This window comes from Corvus cornix, chromosome 2 (genome assembly GCF_000738735.6).
Source record: "Corvus cornix cornix isolate S_Up_H32 chromosome 2, ASM73873v5, whole genome shotgun sequence".
Lineage (NCBI taxonomy): Eukaryota > Metazoa > Chordata > Aves > Passeriformes > Corvidae > Corvus > Corvus cornix.
In genome coordinates this window covers 79,119,687-79,143,423 of record NC_046333.1, presented here as the reverse complement: position 1 = coordinate 79,143,423, position 23,737 = coordinate 79,119,687, and the positions used below count along the sequence as shown (strand labels likewise).

The 23,737-nt window shown below is 39.7% G+C and overlaps 1 protein-coding gene across 4 annotated transcripts in view; it reads left to right on the top strand.

The window, feature by feature from the left end:
- TRIO (trio Rho guanine nucleotide exchange factor) overlaps window positions 1-23,737 on the top strand; it is a 248,434-nt gene that overhangs the window by 214,509 nt on the left and 10,188 nt on the right. The window contains exons 36-51 of one of the 4 annotated variants that reach the window (XM_039549487.1): window positions 342-512; window positions 5,486-5,581; window positions 7,706-7,854; window positions 8,540-8,606; window positions 10,041-10,144; window positions 10,723-10,792; window positions 12,283-12,372; window positions 12,996-13,088; window positions 13,651-13,701; window positions 13,922-13,999; window positions 14,867-15,058; window positions 15,974-16,151; window positions 16,960-17,729; window positions 21,920-22,167; window positions 22,961-23,099; window positions 23,444-23,471. In XM_039549487.1, the coding sequence (XP_039405421.1) occupies window positions 342-512; window positions 5,486-5,581; window positions 7,706-7,854; window positions 8,540-8,606; window positions 10,041-10,144; window positions 10,723-10,792; window positions 12,283-12,372; window positions 12,996-13,088; window positions 13,651-13,701; window positions 13,922-13,999; window positions 14,867-15,058; window positions 15,974-16,151; window positions 16,960-17,729; window positions 21,920-22,167; window positions 22,961-23,099; window positions 23,444-23,471 (2,524 nt within the window). Of the gene's footprint in view, window positions 1-341; window positions 513-4,409; window positions 4,957-5,485; window positions 5,582-7,705; window positions 7,855-8,539; window positions 8,607-10,040; window positions 10,145-10,722; window positions 10,793-12,282; window positions 12,373-12,995; window positions 13,089-13,650; window positions 13,702-13,921; window positions 14,000-14,866; window positions 15,059-15,973; window positions 16,152-16,959; window positions 17,730-21,919; window positions 22,168-22,960; window positions 23,100-23,443; window positions 23,472-23,737 lie in introns of those variants that run through there. The other 3 variants (XM_039549488.1, XM_039549489.1, XM_039549490.1) reach the window with 3 other exon arrangements.

The following is a 23,737-nucleotide window of genomic DNA, read 5'->3' as shown; positions in this document are numbered from 1 at the left end:
GTCCTCTAGGAGACTTGCTGTGATACATAGCAAGATACACATTTCAGAGAGATAGATTTCTCTTTCCAGAACTGAACTTGGAAAACAAGCATGGCTTTGATAACACTTTCCTTGTAGTAAATTTCAACTGAATGTCTTTTTCTTACTATTTAAATTCTTTTTCATTTACCAAACATTGAAAACTGACTTTGGCATCTGCACTTTCCCTCTCTGTTAAGGAGAGTTTGTAGCATCTGGACTGGTTGGGAGAGGGCTGAAACTACAGAGTTAAAACAAGCATGTGATAACAAGCTTCATGCTGTTGAGATAACAGAGCTTGAACATCTTGATGTTATTTGCAGAGAGGTCGGAACGAGGGGCTGAGCAGTGGCACTCTCTCCAAGTCGTCCTCTTCCGGCATGCAGAGCTGTGGAGAGGAGGAAGGCGAGGAGGGAGCAGATGCTGTGCCGCTTCCTCCTCCCATGGCAATTCAGCAACACAGTCTTCTCCAGCCCGACTCGCAGGATGACAAGGTAGGAGCAGGATGTGGGGGAAGCTTCACATGGTGAGATAACCTCTGTTTGCACAAATTTTTCTTCTGCTTCCAAAGGTCTCCAAAATGTACATAATACAACTTTATGGTAGACGGAAGTTATCGCTATTTCACTTTAGACAACATTAAAAGGGTGTTCTGTGAAAAGAGCATTAATTAAATGGTTTTCTATTCTCAAAGCACGAGTGAGCACTTTAAATGTGAAAACAGGCTACTTTGTGTGCTCACAGGATGATTTACATCACTTTGGCTGATGACATATTTAGTGATTAGAGTCTAATTGTTTTATAATCATACCTTTTGTTATACTTGGTTTTTGTTGGGTTTGGGGGGGAGAGGAAGGGGGGATGCCTAAGAGAAAAGAATTACCAAATAAGGATAATAATTCTCATGGTTTAACCCCAGCCAGCAATTAAGCCCCACACAGTCACTGTTCTACTGTCCCCGTGAGAATCAGAAGGGGAAGAGTGAAAAAAACTCTTGGGTTGAAATAAAGACAGTTTAATAGGTAAAGTAAAAGCTGTGCACACAAGCAAGGCAAAACAAGGAGTTCATTCACCACTTCCCATAGACTGGCAGGTGTTCAGCCATCCCCAGGAGAGCAGGGTTCCATCATGTGTAGCGGTGACTTGGGAAGATAAACGCCATCATACAAAACGTCCCCCCCTTCCTTTTTTTTCCCCCAGCTTTATATGCTGAGGATGTTGCCATATGGTCTGGAATATCCCTTTGGTCAGTTGAAGTCAGCTGTCCTGACTGTGTTCCCTCCCAACTCTTTGTGCCCCCCCATTCTCATTGCTGGTGGGGTGGGGTGAGAAACAAAAAGGCCTTAGTGCTGTGTGAGCTCTGCTCCTCAATAGCTAAAACACCTCTGAGTTATCAGCACTGTTTCCAGCACAAATCCTAAATATGGCCCCATACCAGCTACTGGGAAGAAATTTAACTCTACCCGAGCCAAAACCAGCACATAATTCGTTTTTTTACAAACAAAGGCACATTAAAATTGAGGGTAAAAATTTTGCACTGGTAATGAAACTTTGGATGTAGGTAGTAACTGCATGAAGAAAATCTCACTTGCATATGATCTGTTTTTCTTTAATGTTATGATGTTCATACATTGCGAGGGTTTATTTCAATTTTGAACCCGGATCAGACATTTAGGGGACACGTATCAAGTCTGGAAATGGAGGTGTTTAGAATGGAAATAATCTGGACTTGTGCATCAGATAATCACATTATTGTTTTCTTGCCATTTTGCTCCTTAAAATTTTTAACCTTTTTAATCTACAGCACTGAATATTGTTAGTGAATTTTGTGACTGCTTGCTCTCTGTTCTCAGTGGTGCAGATGTTATTCATAACTTTAGTGGATCTTATTTTTGTTTTCTTTTTTTTTTTCCTTTTTAAAACACTGCCTTTCAGTGAGAATCTCACTCATCCCTGAAGCTGTTGTTAGTAGGATCAAAATGGCTGGTTCTTATGCTCTATGTGTATTCAATTCCTACATGTTTTCTGAATTGACAAAGTGTAACATACAAGTTGAAGAGTTATTATACTGGGAAATATTCCTGAAACAAAATAAGCAAAAATAGGCCAGCTTTCAGACCTGAGAGAATGTTTTCTTGCTAGAATAATCTCAGTTTTAGATTTAGAAATAAGATGAAAATAATGTTGGTGAAAATATGTTTAAGCTCCTGCTGATGAGCTGCCATATTTGCATGTTCCTTCAGTGACAGAAAACAATTGAAATACAAATATTATAAAAAGTGCTCCAGAGAAAAATTAACTTCATTACAGACCTCCTTACATAGCAAGAACACTATATATATATATATATACACACATATTTGTGAAGGGATATGCTTGTAAACTAGCGTCTGCTTACTTACGTATTTCTGGTGCAAAGTTAGACCCTTACCACAGCGGAGTAAGAGCAGCTTTGAGTAGCTTTCCATCTCCAGTAAATTTTATTTTCACTTCCATTGTGGTTTAACCCCAGCCAGCCACCAAATACCACACAGCTGCTTGCTTACTCCCCCACCAGTGGGATCAGGGAGAGAATAGGTCAAGTAAAAGATAGAAAACTCATGGATTGAGATTAAGCAAAAGCCATGCACACATGCAAAGCAAAACAAGGAATTGATTCACTGCTTCCCATGGGCAGGCAGGTGTTCAGCCATCTCCGGGAGAGTAGGGCTCCATCAGGTGTAATGGTGACTTGGGAAAAGAAACACCATCACTCCAAATGTCCCCCCCTTCCTCCTCCTTCCCTCCACTTTATACACTGAGCATGAGGTCACATGGTCTTGAATATCTCTCTGGTCAGTTGAGGTCACCTGTCCTGGCTGTATCTCCTCCCAACCTCCCAAGCACCCCCAACTTCCTCACCAGCATGGCAGTACAAAAAGCAGAAAAGGCCTTGGCTCTGTGTAAGCCCTGCTCAGCAGTAACAAAAACATCTCTGTATTATCAACACTTTTTTTAGCACAAATCCAAAATGCTGCCCCATACCAGCCACTGAAGAAAATTAACTCTACCCCAGCCAAAACCAGCACAACTTCTTAAAAGATTAACATGCACCCACTTCAGTAAAAACATGTTGGGACAGTTTTTAAAGTAGCTGAAACTACATGCAGAGAAGACTTCAGAGAAGTTAAAATTTGGTGAAGTTAATATTATACCATAATTTTTCAAAGCATGCAAATAGTGATTCTTCTGTGATGTCTTGTAATTATGCAATATTTGTCCTTCATGGTGGGAGGCAAAAGGTCCCCTCATGGGACATCCTGGGAGGTTGTGTGTGCCTCCCTCAAGATCACATACCACCAACTTCTAGCACCTAAAGTAAATGCTTTGTTGGAACACAGAAGTGGGAAGTCAGAGCAAGGTTTTACCCAGGAGAAGGTAGTTGGCTCTATTGATAGAGTTACTGATTTAATAAAAGGCTTGCAAACAAGTTCCCAGTTGTCTGCCTTCTGGATGGAGTCCTTCTTCACATTCCTGCCATGCTGGGTGGTTTCTTGGGTTGCTCAGCTACTCCAGATCCCAAGGAATGTCTCCTCCTTTCTGTGACCTCAGAGACTTGGCGTTCAGCTGTGCCTCCCTGCAAGCATTTCTTTCTCTCCAGAGCTCCTGCTGGAAACTCCCTGTTTGCTGGGTTTCTTCATCTCTTCCCAGCCTCCTGTGGGCCCTTAGCAGCATCTCATACCTGCCTGAGCTCAGTTGCTTACTCCAGTTTTCCCTTCTTTTCTGGGCAAGGGTTGTATTCTGCTCCCAGAGTACGTCATCAGGAAAGTCAGCAAGGAGTTTTATCTGTGCAGCTCCTTCTTTTTCAGATAATATGTGCTATAACCACAGGTCCTGGAAATCACAGTTCTGAAGTTTTGCCTCACATCCCATATACTCCAACAGAGAAATAAAAGAGACCATCACCAGAACCTGATTCTGATACTGACAGTGTTTTGTAAGACTAAGCTGAGCTCCGCATCCAAAGTGAAAACCCACATACAGGCGCAGCTTTGGAAATCCTGGTCAGCAGTCGGATGTCAGGAGCATGTAAATTGCCTAAAAGACAGGCCAGCTGTGGGATTGCTCAGTTTTTGGTGTGCATGCAAACATCATGTGCTAGGCCATGCTGATTTGTCTAAGAGCACTAAATAACACAATCATTTCTCCCCTAAGAGCTCATCTGCACACTATATGCATTCTTCCATTCAGCAGAATCATTGCGCACTCATGGATTTGCATTTGGTGGCAGTTACAAGTCATTTGCATTTAATTTTTGGATAAGCAGTGTTAAAAGTTTCAAGATCAGTTGTGTTAATATGAAACTAATTATTTTCGCTTTTTGTTTTCTCTTTTTGTAAACTCTGATGCAGCATTATGTTGACTTGTGTTCTGTCTCTGCTTTGGCTCAGTTCCCATATCTTTCTGTTTAAAGTTATCTGTATTTCCTTTGCTTACCCAACCCCTGTTTTTCCTTTCCAAATAAGGCAAATACAAGGCAAACTACCTAAAATCTGTGTATTCTTTCTTCTTTTTTTTTTTTTTTTGTCTTTATTTACTTATGGGGAGTCTTGTTACACCCGTGCTTGATTTGAGCAGAACCTCTTGTGTTGAGTCATTATTCATGCCGTTTCTTTGTCCAGTTTGTTGGAAATGTTTGCAGGACAGCTTGCCCTGTGCTGCAAGATGTTCACTGTGCTGTTTGTAATATGAAGTACGGTTCATATTACACCCTATTTCCACTTTCCAGTTACTAGCTGATAAATGTAATATGCAAACAACTCTGTTTGCAAATTACTGTGGCTGAATTTAATGGCCTTCTCCCAGAATCCTTTACTGTGAACACCTTTTACCTTCAGTTGTATCTATAAACTGGCATTTTATAGCTTATGAGGCCAGAGATCTTCTGTGCTCTACACATACCATTGGAAAAAATGGATGGCACAAGGAATGGTGAGCTCAATTTCCCATCTGAATCTGGGCAATATACCCCAGCTCCTTTAGAAAAGTAAATGCCCCTGAGTTACTGGTGTATTTTTTCTTAACATAATAATGCTTCCTCCTTTATTTCAAGTCTTCGTGATTTCTCTTACCGCTCTGCAGTTGTTGCTTTGTTTAAGCAGCAATAAAATAGGTTAACAAACTGCTGTCCATTGGGTCAGCTCAGGAAATTTTCATAACTATTTGTCAGCAATTATCAGAAATTATATTTCCTTGACTTCTATTGCATGTAGGAACAGGAATTTTTATCCCAGCATTTAACTTCTGTGGGGTTTTCTTGAAACTTCCAACTCCAGTTGCTCAAGTTGGAAGGGATGATCTTAGTGTTGTATGACACTGACAGTACCTGTCGGGTACCTTTGTCTGACAGAAGTGAAGGAAGTCTCTTGATCCTTGAGCAAGTACCAGGCTAACCCTGGGGTTCTCCTTCCTTTGTGTCCTTGCACAGACATCTTCTCGATTGTTGGTGCGGCCGACCAGCTCCGAGACGCCCAGTGCTGCAGAACTCGTCAGTGCAATTGAGGAGCTCGTCAAAAGTAAAATGGTGAGACTGACCAGCAGGTGCATGTGTCTAAAGAAGTCGTGTCTTCAAGCCCCAGCTTGCTATTCAAAGAAAACCTGCATGTTTTACATTGACTCCTAAAATTTGCTGTCTTCTTTCGAAAGTCTGGGTTCCCTTTCTGGGATGACGTATGGGGTCATTTTGTACACACTCTTTTGTAAAAGCATTTACTGAATAGGTAAATGGCTATATAGAGGAGCAAAAAAGCAATAAATAAGAGAAACTAGAAAGAAAATAGGTAGCAAATTTACTAAGTATGTCCTGTTAGTAAAAAGAAAATGTCCTATTAGTAGAATAAATGCAAAGACCCAGGGTCTTAGACTAGTAGACCTTTCTGAGAAAAATCCCTGAAACTAAATTTATTGCAAATCTTATGAGGGTCCTCAGTAAAGTAGGTAACCCCAATAGCAGAAACATTTATGTTTTCTAGTTGCTCTTTAGGCAACATGATAATGAGGAAATAAGTAAAAGAGTAAAGGGATCATTTTGCATGTCGGTGCCCCCATCCTTGCTAACAAATCGATTAGGCGGAATTTGTGTCAGCTTTTCCAAGTTTCTATGTTTTAAAGTTTCCATGTTTCTGAAGATTCTAGTTGACATGTTTTAAAGTTTTCTTGTTTCTGAAGATTCTCATTATATGCGTAATTCCAGGAAGGCCCTTTGTAATCAAAATCCAGCTTGACCCAATCTGAGAAAAACTTCTCTAGCTGACCCTGTTTGAGATTGGACTATATGGTCTCAAGAGGTCCCTCAGCAATTCTGGATTTCCTCAAAACCTTTAAATCCAGCTTTTGCAGCATAGCCCCTGTTGGGCTCAACATGAAGTGCCTTTGTGGAAACTAAAAAGAATTGCAGCATGGCAGCCCCATGTTATCAGAGGTTGATATTTTCGAGGTTCATTCTAAATTTAAGAAGCTTTGAGTTTCAGAATTAAAAAATTTATTTTCTGTTTTCTCATTCAGAGAGAATTACATTATTGCATAAAATAATTACTGTACTCTCTTGGGTATTCACTTTGCTTTTTACTTCTCTTACACCAGAAGGGTGAATAAGAAGTAATCTATGGGAAAATACAGCACAGTGTTTTGTAAATGGAAAGTTTGGTAGTCCATGTGTCTTTCAGGCTTCCTAGCAGTGGATATAACTTAATGATCCGTGCATATAGTCCTTTGGGGAGATGTTCTCATTTCACAGTTTTAGCCAAGGGTCAGCTTCCCCTGGGTTTTGAGCAAGTCATATCATTATTGGTTTTTACTTTTGTGGGGAAAGAAAAAAAATTATAGCTGAACCCCACCCCGGTGAAGTAAATGTGTCTTGCATTAGGGCTGTATCACATGCAAGGAAAATGTGATACATAGCTGTAGCTTGATCCAAGATTATGGGCTTGAATTAAAGAAATCAAATGAATACTTCATAGAAGATGTTAGTATTATTTCTCCCATTGCTTTTTCATCTTTCATACAAACAGAAGCCTGTGGAATCCATGCAAGGGAGATAGTGTATCTGGCAGAGGATACAAGGACTCTTTTCTAGGATCTGAACAAGCTCAAAAGCACCACTGACAGTGTAGAAGTCATTATTTTCTTCACTGAGACACTATTTTGGCTAGTTATTAAGATAACCAAAATGTCTGACAAAGGGTGCTGCTTCTATTGTATTAAAAATGTAACATCATAAGAATCTCCTTTAAAGATGTCCTATTTATTGTTGGAAGTAATTTGTATATGCCAGAAGTCAAATATGACAGATTTAGTTTAATCTCTGGCCATGAGGACACATTTGTGTTGCTCCCACCATGGAAGTACTTACATCCTGAGCAGGATAGTCTGACTTTTAGCCATTGCTGCTCAAACCAATTCAGCTCCTTTATTTTCCTGTGAAAGAAAGACTGTCATCTCAAACGTGCTTCTCAAATGTGCTTCAAAGGCTCAGTTATCATGGAAAGCCATGTTGTTGGCTGGTTTCCTGGAGGCTTGTGACCTGCTTTGCCAAGATACATTAAAGTAATTATTTCCCATAGATTGCTCTATACAGCTGCTTGTAATATGTCTTGTGAGTAGAGGAGAAATAAATCAATGTTGCTGACTGTCTTGAATACCTTCTCAGGCTCTGGAGGACCGTCCAAGTTCCTTGTTGGTAGATCAAGGTGACAGCAGCAGTCCATCCTTCAACCCTTCAGATAACTCCCTTCTATCCTCCTCGTCACCCATAGATGAGATGGAGGAAAGGAAGTCCAGCTCCTTGAAAAGACGACAGTAAGACCAATTTTTTACAATTTTTCTTTTTTTTTTTAACAATGCTCATTTTGAACTGGCAGCAGAAGCTGTTAGTGTGAACGTGGGAGGACTTGTCTTAGATGTCAAGCTTGTGGTTACATTTCTCTGTGACATTCAATCTGTGATTTTTAATTCTAGTCATATCTGTGTTTGACTTCTGCTACATGTCACTCTCATTTATTCGGGAAGATGCTGATCTTTAAATGTCCAAAGGTTTATTAGGCTTCAAAAAATGGTCATTCCCCTCATTCTATTCCAACCCATGGTTAATTTCTCTATGTAGTAGTAAACCGTTACCATGGTAGAATAAAAACATGCCTGGTTTCAAATTTTTTAAACTTGTGTGTAGAAATAACCATCCATATGTCTAAGAGTCTCCAGACCAGAGACATAATAGCATTTTATTTTAAACAATAGTTAAATGTTTAATTTTAATGTCACATATAAGAAAACATCTGACTTTAGATAAACAGAAGCGAGCCTTGTCCAATTTCAAAGTCAAAGCAGTATCTTGCTAAGAACCAATGTACATTAATTCTTCCATTTCAGTTCTGCCTATCAAACATATGTGACTGCAAATGTCTAAAAAGTTGTATGCCATTAATCCTCTTGAAAAATCTCTTTCATTTTTTAATACGTGTCCACCTTTTTCCTTCCACTGTAGCTATGTCTTACAGGAATTAGTGGAGACAGAACGAGATTATGTCCGAGATCTGGGCTATGTAGTTGAGGTATGATGGTTTTAATTCTCTTGATTTCTTCTTTTTTTTTAAGTGTGTTACTAACCAGCTGTGCAGCTTGAACCTCATTATGTTTTTCAAAATGAGACACAGGAAGAGACTAAAAATGTGAAAGTTTCCCTCCTGCTGGCTTTTAATGTATTAAAATACTACGTCAGATTTTATTCCTTTCTTCCTGTTACTGTGTCCACCTTGTTGTTCTCCTGAGGAGCGTAGTTCTTTGTCTTTTTTTTTTTTTTTTTTTTTTTTGTTAAAACACTACCTTTGGCCTAATGTTACTCTGGTAGATAGTGGGTTTATTTAGCACATCTAAATTTTTTTTAAAAAAAGCATTGTGGCTCAGCATACGGAGCAGCTATCCAAGATTTGAAAGTCCTCCTTCCTCTCCTACTGCTAGGCTTCTCTTAGACTTCCTAGCTTCCCCTGCCGTAAAATGAGATAACATCACACCTCTCCCTTCAGTCTTCAGCTACCAAGAAGATGCATTTGGAAGAGCAGAAAGAATGAGCATGACAGTGAATTTTAGCCTAATAAGGTTCAATTCTTAAACTCTAATTTGGAGGGAGGGAGAGAAGGAAAGATCACACACTCTTGATAATGTTTTTACAGTATTTAAAGGGTGAATTAGGAGTCTACAAATAGATGTATTTTTGTAACTAACAAAATAATTTCAGGTGAAAATGCTAGACATCAAAACATATACTTGGCAAACCAAAACCCAACCTGCCTATTTAGGAATAGAAGTATTAGGGGGGGAAAAAGGAAGGAATAGAGTTGCATGAATATTGCAGAATTTAAAAACACTCCCAGCTCTAACTATATGATAGAATTGCTCAGCGAGACGACTGTGTAGACACCAAAAATCATATGGGACTATGGGAAAATGTAAGAAGGACTTTACTGCAGCCAGAATGCTTGCTAACAATTGATTTTCAGATTTTTGTGTTTGGTTTGCTCATACTGCAAGCAGTAGTCCATGCAGTGCAGTCCCATGAGCAGTGCTTTCCTCCTCAGGGCACTTTGGTGTGGGGTTAGCATGAGTGACTGATGTAAGAGACGCCAAGCAAAGCTGCACTTGTGCTCAGGAACAGCCCCACTTGGCAAGGCATTGCAGCTGCTTCAGGCAGTAAGGAGAAGCCTGTGGAAGTTTCCTTCCTGCTGTGAGCCCATTCACACAGGCTAAATTAGCTAGAGTGAATTCATTTTTCTAGCACTGGGCACTGATGTGTAGACAGCCTCAGGTCAATTTGTGATACTTTGTGTCTGTGCCTTATGTTATGCTGTTATAGAGCTGTTTTCTGGTTTGGTTTTGTGTCCCAAGCAAGTTGTTGCCATTGGACATCTTCTGGCAAAAGGGGGATTAAAAGACAACTCACTTTTTTTAAAGTAAGAATGTTCACAGTGAATTCACTTGCACTGTTGCAGGGTTATATGGCACTTATGAAGGAAGACGGCGTACCTGATGATATGAAAGGCAAAGACAAGATTGTGTTTGGAAACATTCACCAGATTTATGACTGGCACAGAGAGTAAGTATTGTACCTAAAAAATACTAGACTGGATTTAAGAAATTATTTTATTTCTTCAGATATTCAGATACAAGGTAAATGCAGTTGGTTTTGTGCTTTGAGTTGTAGAAAATGTAAATTCAGCTTACAGATGTTGGTGTGAAGATTTGCTTTAAAGAAGGATGCATGTATATGTATGTATATATATAGCAACTACCTCAACTGAGGATCTCTAATGTGGACAGAACTTTGTACATGGCTTTCTCTCTAACAATGCAGTCTAAATAATTTTTTAGGGGTGGTTAGCATGGAAATATTAGCATCTCAAGCATTCAGACTAGGAACGGGAAAGCTTTCAGTCAATATATATGAAATTTGATAGTTTTATTAGTGAACGCCAGGGCTTTTTTTCATCTTGGCATGGATTCAGCATGTCCTTTTGAAAAACTGTATTGAAATATTACACTGTTGCCGTTGTCAGTTTGGACAGGCATTAATATCCAAAGCTGCTGATAGGGGACACACTTTGCCTTGCAATTACCTGTTGCTATAATGTGTACTGTCAGAAAAAAAGAAGTGTTTATTCTGTTTATGTTCAGCTTCTTTTTAGGAGAGTTGGAGAAGTGCCTTGAAGATCCAGAAAAGCTGGGATCCCTGTTTGTTAAACATGTAAGTGCAAATGTCTTTGTTGGCAAACTATTGCTGCTACTGACCAACATGTTTGGTTCTTAAGTAGAACACTGATAAGAAAGTGCTGTGCAATGGTCTTCGCTGTAAGAGGTGGAGAGATAGCTTTTAAGAGCTTATAAATAGAACAAGTATATGCTCTAGTCTTTGTCCCCAGTACCTTCCTCTGGAGAGGGGACATGAATGTGGGCTCCGTTTCTCTATTCAGTTACACTTCAGTGCAAGGGAATTGTCACTTCGTGTGACCCCTGCCTTCTAATCCCAGGTGTCCATGCAGTAGCACGGAATATAAGAAATAAAAATAGGAGAGAGGCTCATTCTTATTCCAGTTTGAGTGCATTCCAATTCTGTATCCTTTCCCCTTCTGAGAATTTGTCACTGGCAAAGTAGAAAACCTGCAGGAAGTAGCTCTCCCTGTTTCTGATTGCTGTTTTACTTTATTTCTCCTGGTATTATTTGTAACTGAGTTGTCTTCAAAAGGCACCTTTACCACTCCAGATGGAAAGGCAAGCTGTGATGCTATTACAGCATCCTCTAGCAAAACCCTATTGGCTAGAACATGATTCAGTTCCTGTTCTTAGTCTGTGTCCTGTGTCCTTTCCAATCTCCATCTTATTTTTCCATTTCTTTCTTACCATTTATCTTCACTGGTCAGTACTCTGTAAGTCTCTGGGAAGCAAAGCCTCTAACAGCAAACCAATCCTAGCAAAGTGATAGGAAAGATTTTGAAGTAGGTATGTCTGTACTTCTTAACCAGCAAGGTCAGTAATCAAGAATGAATCTTAAAAGGTGAAGTTATTTCCTCTCTTTTTCTTTGTTGCTTTGATGTTAAAAGTACATGCACAAAATAAAGAATCAGATTTAAAAAATACTTGTGCCTCCATTTCCAGGCTTCATCACCTACATCCCCACCCAATCTCCAATAGGACACCCAATACTAAATAAAAGACATGAAAGTTTTCTCCTAACTGTTCTGTACATGTAAATGGGAGGAGGTTATTGTTCTAATAAATTTGAATAATAATCAGATCATTAAAATAGAATAAAAAATACTGTATGTCAAAGGTTCCATTACAGAATCACGGAATGGTTAAGGTTGGAAGGGATCACTGTGGGGTCATCTTGTCCAGCCTCCCATGGCTCTTGGTAAAAGAAAAATATAACTATTTTCATGCTTAACTTTATTGTGGGACCTGCTGAGCTGTCATCTCCGAACACCTGTTATTCAGGAAGATTTACAGCTGTGGGAATTTTTTTCACTTGTGTTGCCTTTCTAAAATTATAATGATGTTCCCAAATAATTGTGTTTTCAAATCTGTAGTTTCTGCATATGTAACTACTTCTTTTCCTTAAAGGGTTCTTTCTAAGTTCATACATTGGAACTGCTGTACTACTTAAAGTAGTACTCCATTTCAATCTGGTGTGTGTTTTTTTTGATAATGGTATATCATTCTGTATCTTTGTTCCTCTAGGAGAGAAGGTTGCACATGTACATAGTTTACTGCCAAAACAAACCAAAGTCTGAGCACATTGTCTCAGAATACATTGATACGTTTTTTGAGGTAAGTCCCTGAGAGAGGATATGTGGATTATCAAATCTGTTGATCAAACAAGAAAACAAAACAAAACAGAAAAATGCAGCAGATATTGTTGTTAATGTTTTCAATTACAATTGCTTGCCATTTCTGTTTTGATTTCTCAAATGTGATACAGACTCCTAGAGATGAAAACTAAAGGTTAGGTATAAGGTATTAATTAATCAGTAGAGTCTTATCCTTACTAGCCTTAGCCCACGCAGTTACCAGTGTATTTTATATGGAATAGCAATTCTGGATGAGCAGAAGTCACTGTTGAAAATAGGCTGTATACAACCTTTGACTGAAAAATTACATTTCAATCTGCAGCCTTGTCAAAAAAAAAGAGATGAAACATGCTTGCAGAAGGGAATACCTTGGAAGCAAGGGTGATAAGGGGAAGGACTTCAGCTTTTGCAAACTGAAGATTAGATTCATCTCTAACTTCTGCCAATTTCTGGTCTGATAGCAGTTAATACTGATATATCCTTGTTTATATATATTTTTTTTTTTTTTTCTCCATATACTGCTATGAATGCTGTGTTTCTAACTGAACAAAACAAAGGTCTTTCTAACTGAACAAACAAAAATGTTTGTTTTACAACTCTCAGGATCTAAAGCAACGCCTGGGCCACAGACTTCAGCTCACAGACTTGCTAATAAAACCTGTGCAGAGAATTATGAAATACCAGCTGTTACTAAAGGTAAAGTGATGTTGAGATGAGTGAGTTGTGTTAACAGATATGTTTTCTTTTTAAATTATTGCTGATGTTGTTCCACCCCTTTCCCTAACAGAACCCAGATTTGTAAGCAATGCCATCTGATTATTTCCTGAGCACATGCAGATAGTTATAAAAATTGCAGTAGATCGCTTGGGCAGAAATTTGGTTTTTTCTCTTAACAGTTAAAGACCAAATGTTTAGGCCATGGAAATGTTTAAAATTTGTACCAGTGTCATAGGAATGGGAGAAGGAACTCTCAACTGTTTTCAGATGTAAAAGTCATACAAATTTTTGGGACTCATGACAGCTTCTCCAGCTACACCTGCAATCATTTTAATATCACATAAGTGTTTACTGAAGAGCAGCCCTGTGTAGCACAGAGGTCATTGCCTTAGCATATGTTTTTGTATGAGCTAAATCCAAATGGTGTGTCTTCTGCAGTCTGTTGTATTCTGATAGAGGTATCAAATTCAGATTTTCTCAGATTTCTCTTTGATGATTAATGAGAAAAGAAATATTACTTGACTTTTTTTTTCTTTTTCAGGACTTCCTCAAGTATTCTAAAAAAGCTAATCTTGACACAACAGAACTAGAGGTACTTGAGACATTTTCACTTAGTGATATGAATTCTTTTAACTCTGAACTTCTTTTGTTTTGGCAGAGTCACTTTCCTTTTCTGATCTTCCTGAGAAAGTGATTATAAGTGTTTACTTCTTGCATTTCTATTCTAAAGCAACCGTATCAAATGAAACAAAATTTTATGCTGCTAACTCTTCTGGAAAATAAAGCTTTGACTTTTTATTTGTCTTGAACAGAAAGCTGTAGAGGTCATGTGTATAGTACCAAAACGGTGTAATGACATGATGAATGTTGGCCGCCTGCAAGGATTTGATGTAAGTTGGCTGGAGTTTTGCTCAGAGATTTTGTCAGGTTCTCTAGAAATTAACTATTAATATTGTGGGGAGAAATGTGTACAGTGCTCCCTCACTATCTGGTTAGCTGGTGCAAAAACCAGTGAATGAAAAATCAAGTCTTAGCCCTGTCAAGGAGGTTTTCCTGGGAAACATTACCTGCTGTGTCAGTCACACTAGGTAAGTCCTTCTGCGTAACCTAGAAGGGGCACGTGTTACTACAGTTCCCTTGTTGACTAAAGGCTTGAAAAGCAGTGTAATAATCAGTTATCAGCAGGTGAGCAGACCTGACTTCTGCACTGTAGACAAAGGAGGAGTCACTACGGTCAGTCATGTACCTGAGGCAGCTGTAGCCCTCCTTGTTTTGCTAAGTCTAGAAGAGATGGAAATTGGTTACTGAAGCAGTATGCACCAGCCAGGCCACAGTCACACCTTCTACTTGCAAAGCTCTTTATATTCTGTGATGCAGACATGAACTTGAGTTCTTCCCCTACTCAGCACCCTGGAAGAATATATCAGTAACTGTTGGAGTTATTGAGAATAGAGAAATTAAAGCCTTAGTGTTACAAACCTCAGAGTGCAGTGTGAATTGAAAAGGGTGGAGTGGATTTGTGGGTTTTCGTCTGGTTTTTTGTTTTGTCTTTTTCTTTTTGATGTTTGCTTTTTTTTTGAGAATCAGCACAAGAATATCTTGTGTATAGGAGGAGAAATGAATATATAATGGTCAATGACAGTCAGAAGGTGGGAAATACACAAAGCTGTTTGGCATGAGAATGTGCTCATAAGGGTTGATTGGGGAAAGAAACTAAGAACTGCACTAAATATGTTTCTGCTTGCCTCTGTGTTTAGGGTAAAATTGTAGCCCAGGGTAAGCTCCTGCTCCAGGACACATTCTTGGTTACAGACCAGGATGCGGGACTTCTACCACGCTGCAAGGAGAGACGGGTCTTCCTGTTTGAGCAGATTGTCATTTTCAGTGAGCTGCTAGATAAAAAGAAAGGTTTCTCCATGCCCGGATTCTTGTTTAAAAACAGTATCAAGGTAACTGTTGTGTGTGAGTCTTTTGTGTCCCCTGCCCGAACTCTGCTAAGGTAACAGTTTCTCGTTCTGTGGGCAGTCACTAGTGACATCTAGATGTGCAATCACAGAGCACAATGAGCTGTCAGTCATTTCCTGAAATTACTTCCTACCAAATTTGTTCTCACTCCGATGGTAAGTGGAGATCTTCAGATCCCAGTACTCTGATGCTTCCTGCGTGAAGCATATCAAAGCAGGTGTTCTGGCACAAAGCACTGGACAAGTATTCACAAAGAGTTTAGTTTTCAGCTCTGTGCTGTGTGTATGCCACATTTCAAAGTCATTGCAAGTAGAGGTAATAACTCTTTTTATATCCTTTCTGATACCCAGATATGTGGATAACATTTGTAAGTAGTATGACCTTCTTAGATATGTCAGCTCTTCCTCAAACAAATAAGTGTTTCCCACTTCAAGCTTCCCTGAAATAAACCCTGATATTAGGGCTCAGCAGCCCTCATGAAGTGTTTTGGGCGGACCCTGCTTCCCCTAATTCACCTTGGTGCTCTGCCTGCCACCTGAGCCTGCTGTTTATAGCTCTGGCTGAGCAGCCTGGTCCAAAGCATTGCTGTATCTGCAGCTGAAGCCTTTGGTGGGGGCCAGTGGTAGAGAGGGCTCCATAGCAGGCTCAGCATTTTAACTAATCTGAAAGCAAAGTGAGGGATGGAGAACATTGGGCTGTGCAAACCTGCTGGGTATTGTTCAGGCACAGTGTGTCAGTAAGATATCCATTAATCCTTAGTTTACTGGAATACTTCATTTTATGGTACTATTTTACTGAAGGAAAGAGTGGTTATCATTTGAAGATTTGACTCTAAACTCCTAAGAAAGATTTTAAAGGTATGTTTCTCATAAAATACATGTTTTTTTTCTTTCATGAAGGTGAGTTGCCTTTCCTTGGAGGAAAATGTGGACAGTGATCCATGTAAATTTGCACTAACATCAAGAACGGGCGATGTCACAGAGACCTTTATTTTGCATTCTGCCAGTCCGGGAGTCCGTCAGTTGTGGATCCATGAAATTAACCAAATTTTGGAAAACCAGCGCAACTTTTTAAATGGTAAATTATTTTCTTTTACTGAAAGTTCATAACTGGATTACTTTCATCTCATCATTCTTGGCTTTGAAATGTTTTGCAAGTTGCCTTTTTCCTGAGCTAATACAGAACAGTTGGGGGATATGTGCCGCATTTCTGCTTCAGAACAGATGCTTGCATTTATTATAAGAGTGGTAGTCTGAATTTACATGGTGTTCTCTTGGTGAAATTTTCCAAATGTTTTGTAGGAGTGAATCAAGATAGGTGCCATCCGTTGAGAGCTTGTGTACCCCTTTTAAGCAACTGCAAGCCTTTAAAGGCTAAACCCAAGTGGAATTGTAAGCATCTATTCAGAATGTGTTTTGCTTCTGTTGTTTTGGTGGCCATTGTTGTCGCATCTTACTGTGGCAACAACATTCAGATTCTGCAGGAGAAAAGTAGAAGGTGGTGTTGTCTGCTGTGACACTAGAAGGTTCTTGCTCTGTTTTTATATCTGTTGGTTATTGTAAACAGTTGTAATGAGCAACAACAAGCAGAGAATTTGGAGTCAGACCTGTTTTTTCCCAACTTGGCTGCTAACTGACAGTGTGGTCCTAGAGGAAAATATTTCTTCTTAGCTTCAGACTTTTAATCTTTAGTATAGGTAGATACAGCTGATCATGAAGGTTAGATACAGAAAAGTGGCTTGAAGTCTGTGGCATCTTTCCACTGCTAAGGAAATTTATTTGAACAGCACTCCCCTTTTTGCCAGTAGACATGTCTGTTTTAAACTGTTCCTGTTCCCTTTCCTGCCCCCTTTCCCCTGACTGCCTCCCCCTCGCCCCCACTGCAGCCTTGACGTCCCCGATCGAGTACCAGAGGAACCACAGCAGTGGTGGAGGCGGCGGCGGGAGCAGCAGTGGTAACAGCGGCGGCCCCAGCAGCTGTAGTGGCATCCCCAGCTCCAGCCGTAGCCGGCCATCCCGGATCCCCCAGCCTGTCAGACACCATTCCCCAGTCCTGGTCTCCTCTGCAGCCTCGGCCCAAGCAGAGGCAGACAAGATGTCAGGTATGTCCATTCACAATCACTCCCTGCCACACTACAACACCTCCTTAGAAACTGGCCTGAGCCAGCCAGACAGGCACACTCCCAGTGCAGAGCTGGATGGTCCTCAGAGAGAAGCTGAACAGATTCCCAAGATGAAAGTTATTGAAAGTCCCAGGAAGACACCAGGAAACATTTCTGGCTCAGCTGATGGAGCCCAGAAAGACTCACGTGGAATCTCAGAGGACAGTCGAACAAGAAACAGCATAGGATCACTGACGCTTGGGAAGCCAAGGCCAGGAGCCATCTCTCCAATGAACTCTCCTCTATCCACGACTTTCCCTTCTCCTTTTGGCAAGGAAACCTTTCCACCCAGCAGCCCCCTGCAGAAGGGCTCCTTTTGGAGCTCCATCCCAGCATCCCCAGCCAGCCGCCCTGGCTCCTTCACTTTCCCTGGGGACAATGACTCCCTCCAGCGGCAGGGCCACCGCCACTCTTCACACAGCAAGGACACAGACCGCATGAGCACATGCTCCTCGACCAGCGAGCAGTCAGTTCACTCCACCCAGAGTAATGGGGTAAGAGCGGAGCACCTCTGTCCTGCGAGCTCTTCTAAAACCTTCCACGCTCCCTTTCTGTGCGTTGCCATCATTCTCCATACTAACTTCTGGCTCTCCGGTGCTGTACTGCTCTGAAATAATCAACTGTTCCAGTATCTTCTGCGCGTTAAAAAACCCAGAGTGTCTGCCTGTGTGTATGTATACATGCAAACACGGCTATGTATACAGACACAAAAGCAACTGCTAACATTAGATGCAATTTCTGCCTCTGCTGAAAACGTAGATCACTAGGCTGATACCTACTAACTTGCTGTCCTTGCTTTTTTTGGTCTCTAATTTGAAGGCACATAATTAACATGCTGAAGCGTGGCAGCCAGAGCACCTTGGGGTATGCATTGCAACAGCACTTATATCTGAATTCAAGATTTTGGCAGATTGCCTTGGGGCTTTTTTCCCTTTCACGCACGAATTTGCCACCGTTGTCCTGTTGAGTTTTAACTTCGTGGAGACATCTACATTCCCTGGGCTGCTTGATTTTTATTTTTTTATTAATTTATTTTTTCCCCCTCTCCTTTCAGCCTTAGTTGTTGTACAGCAATCTCTTTTTAAATCCTGTGTTTGATCAAGGAAGCTTTCTGCAATCCACTCAAAACAGGCCAACAAAACCTAGTGAGAATAATCCTACTTCTACTACAACCCAAACAATTACCTGCTCCACTTTTCTTTTCTCCTTTGTAAGAAGAACTGGTTTCGGGTTTCTGGAGATTCAGCCTCTTAGTGTGCACTTGTTGTGTTTGTGCAGAAATCGGGGGTATCAACAGAATCTACGTTATCTCTAATAATGTCCACCAGGAAAGCAACACAGCAATCACAGGGGCATGTGCAAATATAAAGCAAAAATGTTGAGGCACTTGCCATGGACATGGTAGGCAGGTTATGGTGCCTTTCTTTTTAAACTCACATTTGATTTTTCTCTCACTAAGCATTGTGTTTATGAATGTTTGTTTTTCCACTCTCTTACAAATGGTATGCAATACCAGTTTTGCAAATCACCTAACTTGCTGGACCTTTTTTAAATGCATGTGTTTCTTTATAGAACTGTTTAACACACAAAGCTTTCGTGACTTCTTAGTTCTTACACTTACTTTTATAATAGCTTCAGAAGAAAAAAAATTACGCTTTGCATGTTTTGTATTTTTATCCTGATCTTCCTTCAGCTTTTTATTTGGTTTAGCTCTGTCTTGTGTTTATCTTCAGTCTAGCAAAATGTGATGCGATGTTACATGATGTGTTGTGATGCAATGCAATATCTGGGGTGATTTGAGTATTTTGCCATTACTGTATAGTATGTGAATCAAGATGGAGGTACTTGTATAATACTAATTCAGGTTGTTCTATTAAAAAAGGAGAAAGGGAAAGATGGGATGGCACTGAGATTTCAAAACATTTGGATTTTAATACTATCTCAGCAAAGACACCATTGCTTGTTTTTATCTCACTCTACAACGTAATATTGGAATGCATGCCTTCTGCTTCACAACTATATATTCACAGCTATATAACTCTTCTAGTTTGGTAATTGAGATGGGCTGTAAGTCCTCATTTATAACCTCATTTCTAGACCAATTAGCAGGATTTCACTTCACATTGAACAAGCTGGAGAAAATGGGTTGTGAAGGTTTATTTTAATTTAACCGTTGGTATATGTATATTCACATGCACATATGGCTATGGCTGATTACTTAAAGAAAAATTACTTCTAAGAAGAAAAAGGAGTAAGTTTTGCTAGTTGAGGAATATGGAAGGAATTTTTTATATTTTGTTCGTAGATCCTCCTCTAATCCCATAGTTGGGGTCAGTGATGACCAGAAGTACTTTCAGTAAGAAAACATTAACTGTGCAAGAATAATTACTTCCTTGGAAGGCAAAAGGAAAGGCTATCTTTCCGTGGTGAGAATGAATTCTGGTATAAACACATTCTCAAGAACATTTGTCACTTTGTAGTTACCAGACAGTTGTTTATTTAACAGATTTAACTGTCCCTGTTGAACATAAGAAATATTCAGAGTTTATTATGATCCTTCAAGACTTAAATGTCAGAAGGAAATGTTATGTTATAGAAAGGTCAGTCTTGCAGTTACACAAATTCTTCTGCATGCTAAGAAACAGTATGTTCAGGAGTAATGTGTGGGGCAAGGTTTGAGGCTTAGTTTGATGTTGCAACTTCCCTTCATCTTTCCCTGTAAGTCTTAACAGGAGAAGTCAACAAAAGCTTCTTTTTCTGAGTAGAGTTGGTTTTCATCTAGGTAAAAGAATGTAGCAAGTTGTCATCCTAATTTAAGTAATGACTGAAAATGAGACTTAATTTGTTTGGTTCGGCTGTTCCCAGTTTGCCTGAATCATGGAAAGGACTTGCTAATACAAAAGGCCATGCAGGCCATCCACTAAACTAGAAAAAATGAGTTCTCCCAGTGGAAATACTGCATCTGAAGTTAATGTAAATATCCTTCAGTAGAGTTGCAATCCACAATGAGAGCTTTCTCACTGAGGTAGCATATGCTTCATCAGTCCAATATGGCAAAAAGATGATTTGAGTCACTCAGCTGCATATAACAGTCCAGCTCAAATAAAATGTACAGAGTCACTGGCACTCCAAGCATCAGGTGTTAAACATGCTATGAATGAGTAATCTGAGACTGTTCCTTTCCAAATGTCTTGGTCTCTCAGCCAGAGTCCTCAGGGAACCACAGGCACAGAGAGACGGAGTGACTTGTTCAAGGCCTTTAGCAGATTGCAAGAGAACGCAGTGTTCAGGGCTCCCAGTGCACCATGCTGTCAACTGACCCCCCGGCATCTCCTCAATATTTGAGAGATACTTGACAGTTCTGAGGAAAAAAATGATGCTGTTTTAATCCTAAGTGCCAAGCTTTCCACTGGCTGCTGGCACATGAGTAGTACTAGTGTGGTTATGCTCTATATGTAGTAGGAACCTGGGTACTCATTTCCTTCTTCAGCTCAGCTTCTACTGAGCCATAGTGAGCCCTCACTGGTACTGAGTGACCTGAAACAGTTTGAAGTAAGGACAGAGACAAAAGACAGGCACACACACACACCCCCCTCATGCCACATCATTAATAGGCCATTCACCTTGGTTTTAACTTGTTTCAAGAAAGAAATAATTACTGAGGGAGTAGGTTGTGTAATCTGAAGATAGTTTTCACACTTCCATTTACTAAACTTCATATAAGGAATACATGCAAATGGACAAAATAAGTCTTAGTTTTAAAAAATAATAATTTCCAGTAGGTTCATGGTCAGGAGAAGGCTTTTTGTTCTGAAAGTGATATGATTTTGAATGTACACCTTCTCAGCCATAATTAGCTTTCCACAAATGCTTGCTGGGGAAATGAACAAAATCATGAACAGTTGTTGAAAGTATATGATAAACAGGTAACAACGCTCAGCTATCATAGTTACTAATCAATTAGAAGGGATTCTTATAGTTTAGTGGGTCTATTTTGACCATCAAATTAATAATTTCTTATTTCAGTAATTTACTTCATCCTCTGCATTTAAAGGAATAAATGTGGTCATACAGATCCAACCAGAGATAAGTCTTGTGGTTTTGAGAGATGCTGTCAAAACCCTGTTTTGTTCTTTTGTACCTTGTCATGTTTTGTGTGCAGAAGGCTGGTGCCTGAGGTCTGACATACAGTGCTAGGAAAGACTACATGTATTATTCATTGTTGGAATTTCCAGTGATTATGAGCTAATGACTGTGATTTTGAAACTGAACTTACAACACCGTGTAAGTTCAGTAACTTAAAACTGTCTTACATGCTTGTACTGTAGTTTTGATGCCTGATAAATATGCAAGGTTCAGTGTCTGAGCTTTGAAAGGAGGACGAGTTGAGATTTATGTATAAACTGACTCTTAGTTAAAGGAAATGATATTGTGTAACTACTGGGAATAAACTTGTGCAGCAGCAGTACATGAAAATGTTCAAATAGCAGACTAATGCACAAGATAAACAGACACAGTCAGCTCTAAAAGAGGAAAACACTGCACTTTTCTTTGACTACAGTTTAAACAGAGTGGATTAGGTAGGTAATGTAGCAGGCCAAGAACAGCCTGTCTTCTTCATGAGTTTTAAACTTGATTCTCTTTTTTCCCCCCTGCTCTCTCTGCTTCTGATTGATGCTTGCAGAGTGAAAGTAGCAGCAGTAGCAATATCTCCACCATGCTGGTGACACACGATTACACGGCAGTGAAGGAGGATGAGATAAATGTCTACCAAGGAGAGGTCGTGCAGATTCTAGCCAGCAACCAACAGAACATGTTTTTGGTGTTCAGAGCCGCCACTGATCAGTGCCCCGCAGCCGAGGGCTGGATTCCCGGCTATGTCTTGGGGCATACCAGTGCAATCATCATTGACAACCCTGATGGAACCATCAAGTGAGTGCCTGGGTGGGCATAGAAGGGGAGGAAGGGAAAACTTCCAATGTAGAGAAGGCTTTGAACCTTTAAGGCCAAAAGTTGATGTGATCATTGAGAAATAAATTAACAACAAGCAGAATGAGTACTTGAGAGGTCCCTTAGCAAACTTCAAAATACAAGCTAGTAAGAAAGATCCCAGAAGCACATACTCTTTATTAAAAAGTTGCAATAGCCCAATCTTCTGGGAAGAGAATGTGTGATCTAAGAGCAGCAATAATTGGTTTTAACTTGTTTATTTAATAGAATGAGCCACCATTCTAGACACCTCTGTCAAGGAAAACAGGGAATGTTTGTTCAAGTGAAACAAGATTTGGAGGGTTCCAAAAAGCCACAAACTTATTGAAAATGTCTGTATGCTAGGAGCAACTCTCTCTTATATCTGCAATGGAAGAAATTGTATCAAAGTTCAAAGTGTGAATTTTGTGTAAAGCTTTAGTCAGGCTGTATTTGGTATGGGTTTCATACTGGTTGTTGCTCAGTTTGATTGACATTTGCATTTTCATATAGCAAGTTTACCAGTGGAGCAGTGACTTCAAGGAATATTGAACTCCAGACTACATTACTAGCTTGTTCACAGATTTAGCCAAGGGTGACATCTCTTATGGAATACTTAATGTATTTCATTTTACTGTACTGTAATACGTAGAAATAACATTTTTACATACTTTTCCAATGACACATGAAATTAGACAGTATAGGACATAGCAGGGAGTTGAAAAGAATTGATGAGAGTTTCACGTTCTGTGTTCAGGAAGTCAACGTCTTGGCACACAGCACTCCGATTAAGGAAGAAATCTGAGAAAAAAGATAAAGACGGCAAAAGGGAAGGCAAGCTAGAAAATGGTTATCGCAAATCCCGAGAAGGACTTGCCAACAAGGTTTCTGTAAAAGTAAGTGTTCAAAGATGTAGTTTCCAAAAGAAGTTGGGTTGGGATTTCTTTAAAAGCAGCCTCTGTCAGAACTTCACAGGAAGGAATCAAAGGCAGCAGTGGCTTTAATGGACAGTCTTTGCCAAATCTGAAAACAGAAGGTTATAACCTTTGAACCTGCAAGCATCATACAACTAAAAGATACTGCAAAAAGAATAGAGTGGTGCAGAAATTGTGGTATTCAGATGTTTCTTGGATTTTGTGGGTACAGCTAACTTTGATCCATCTCTGTGCTTGGTTTTCTACCATTCTTTAAGTTATTATAAGATTATCAGGACATTAATTCTTTAATTTCTCCTTTCCAGCTTCTCAACCCCAATTACATTTATGATGGTAAGTTGTTTTAATTTTTAAAAGTTTCAGTCAATATAATTTGATAAAAACATTATTTGCTTGATATGAATTATGTCAGGAACTGGGTGCTTTCTACAAAAATATACATAGCCTCTTTTTAGATGAGCTACAATGAATGTCATTGTATTTATTTTTTAAGATGCAAGGACCCTTTTTAGTTCACAAGTCCAAAACAACATAAAACACAAGGACCATATGATTGTTCTGTATGGAAGTGGGGCCTTGCTGAATTTGAAAAGGTACAA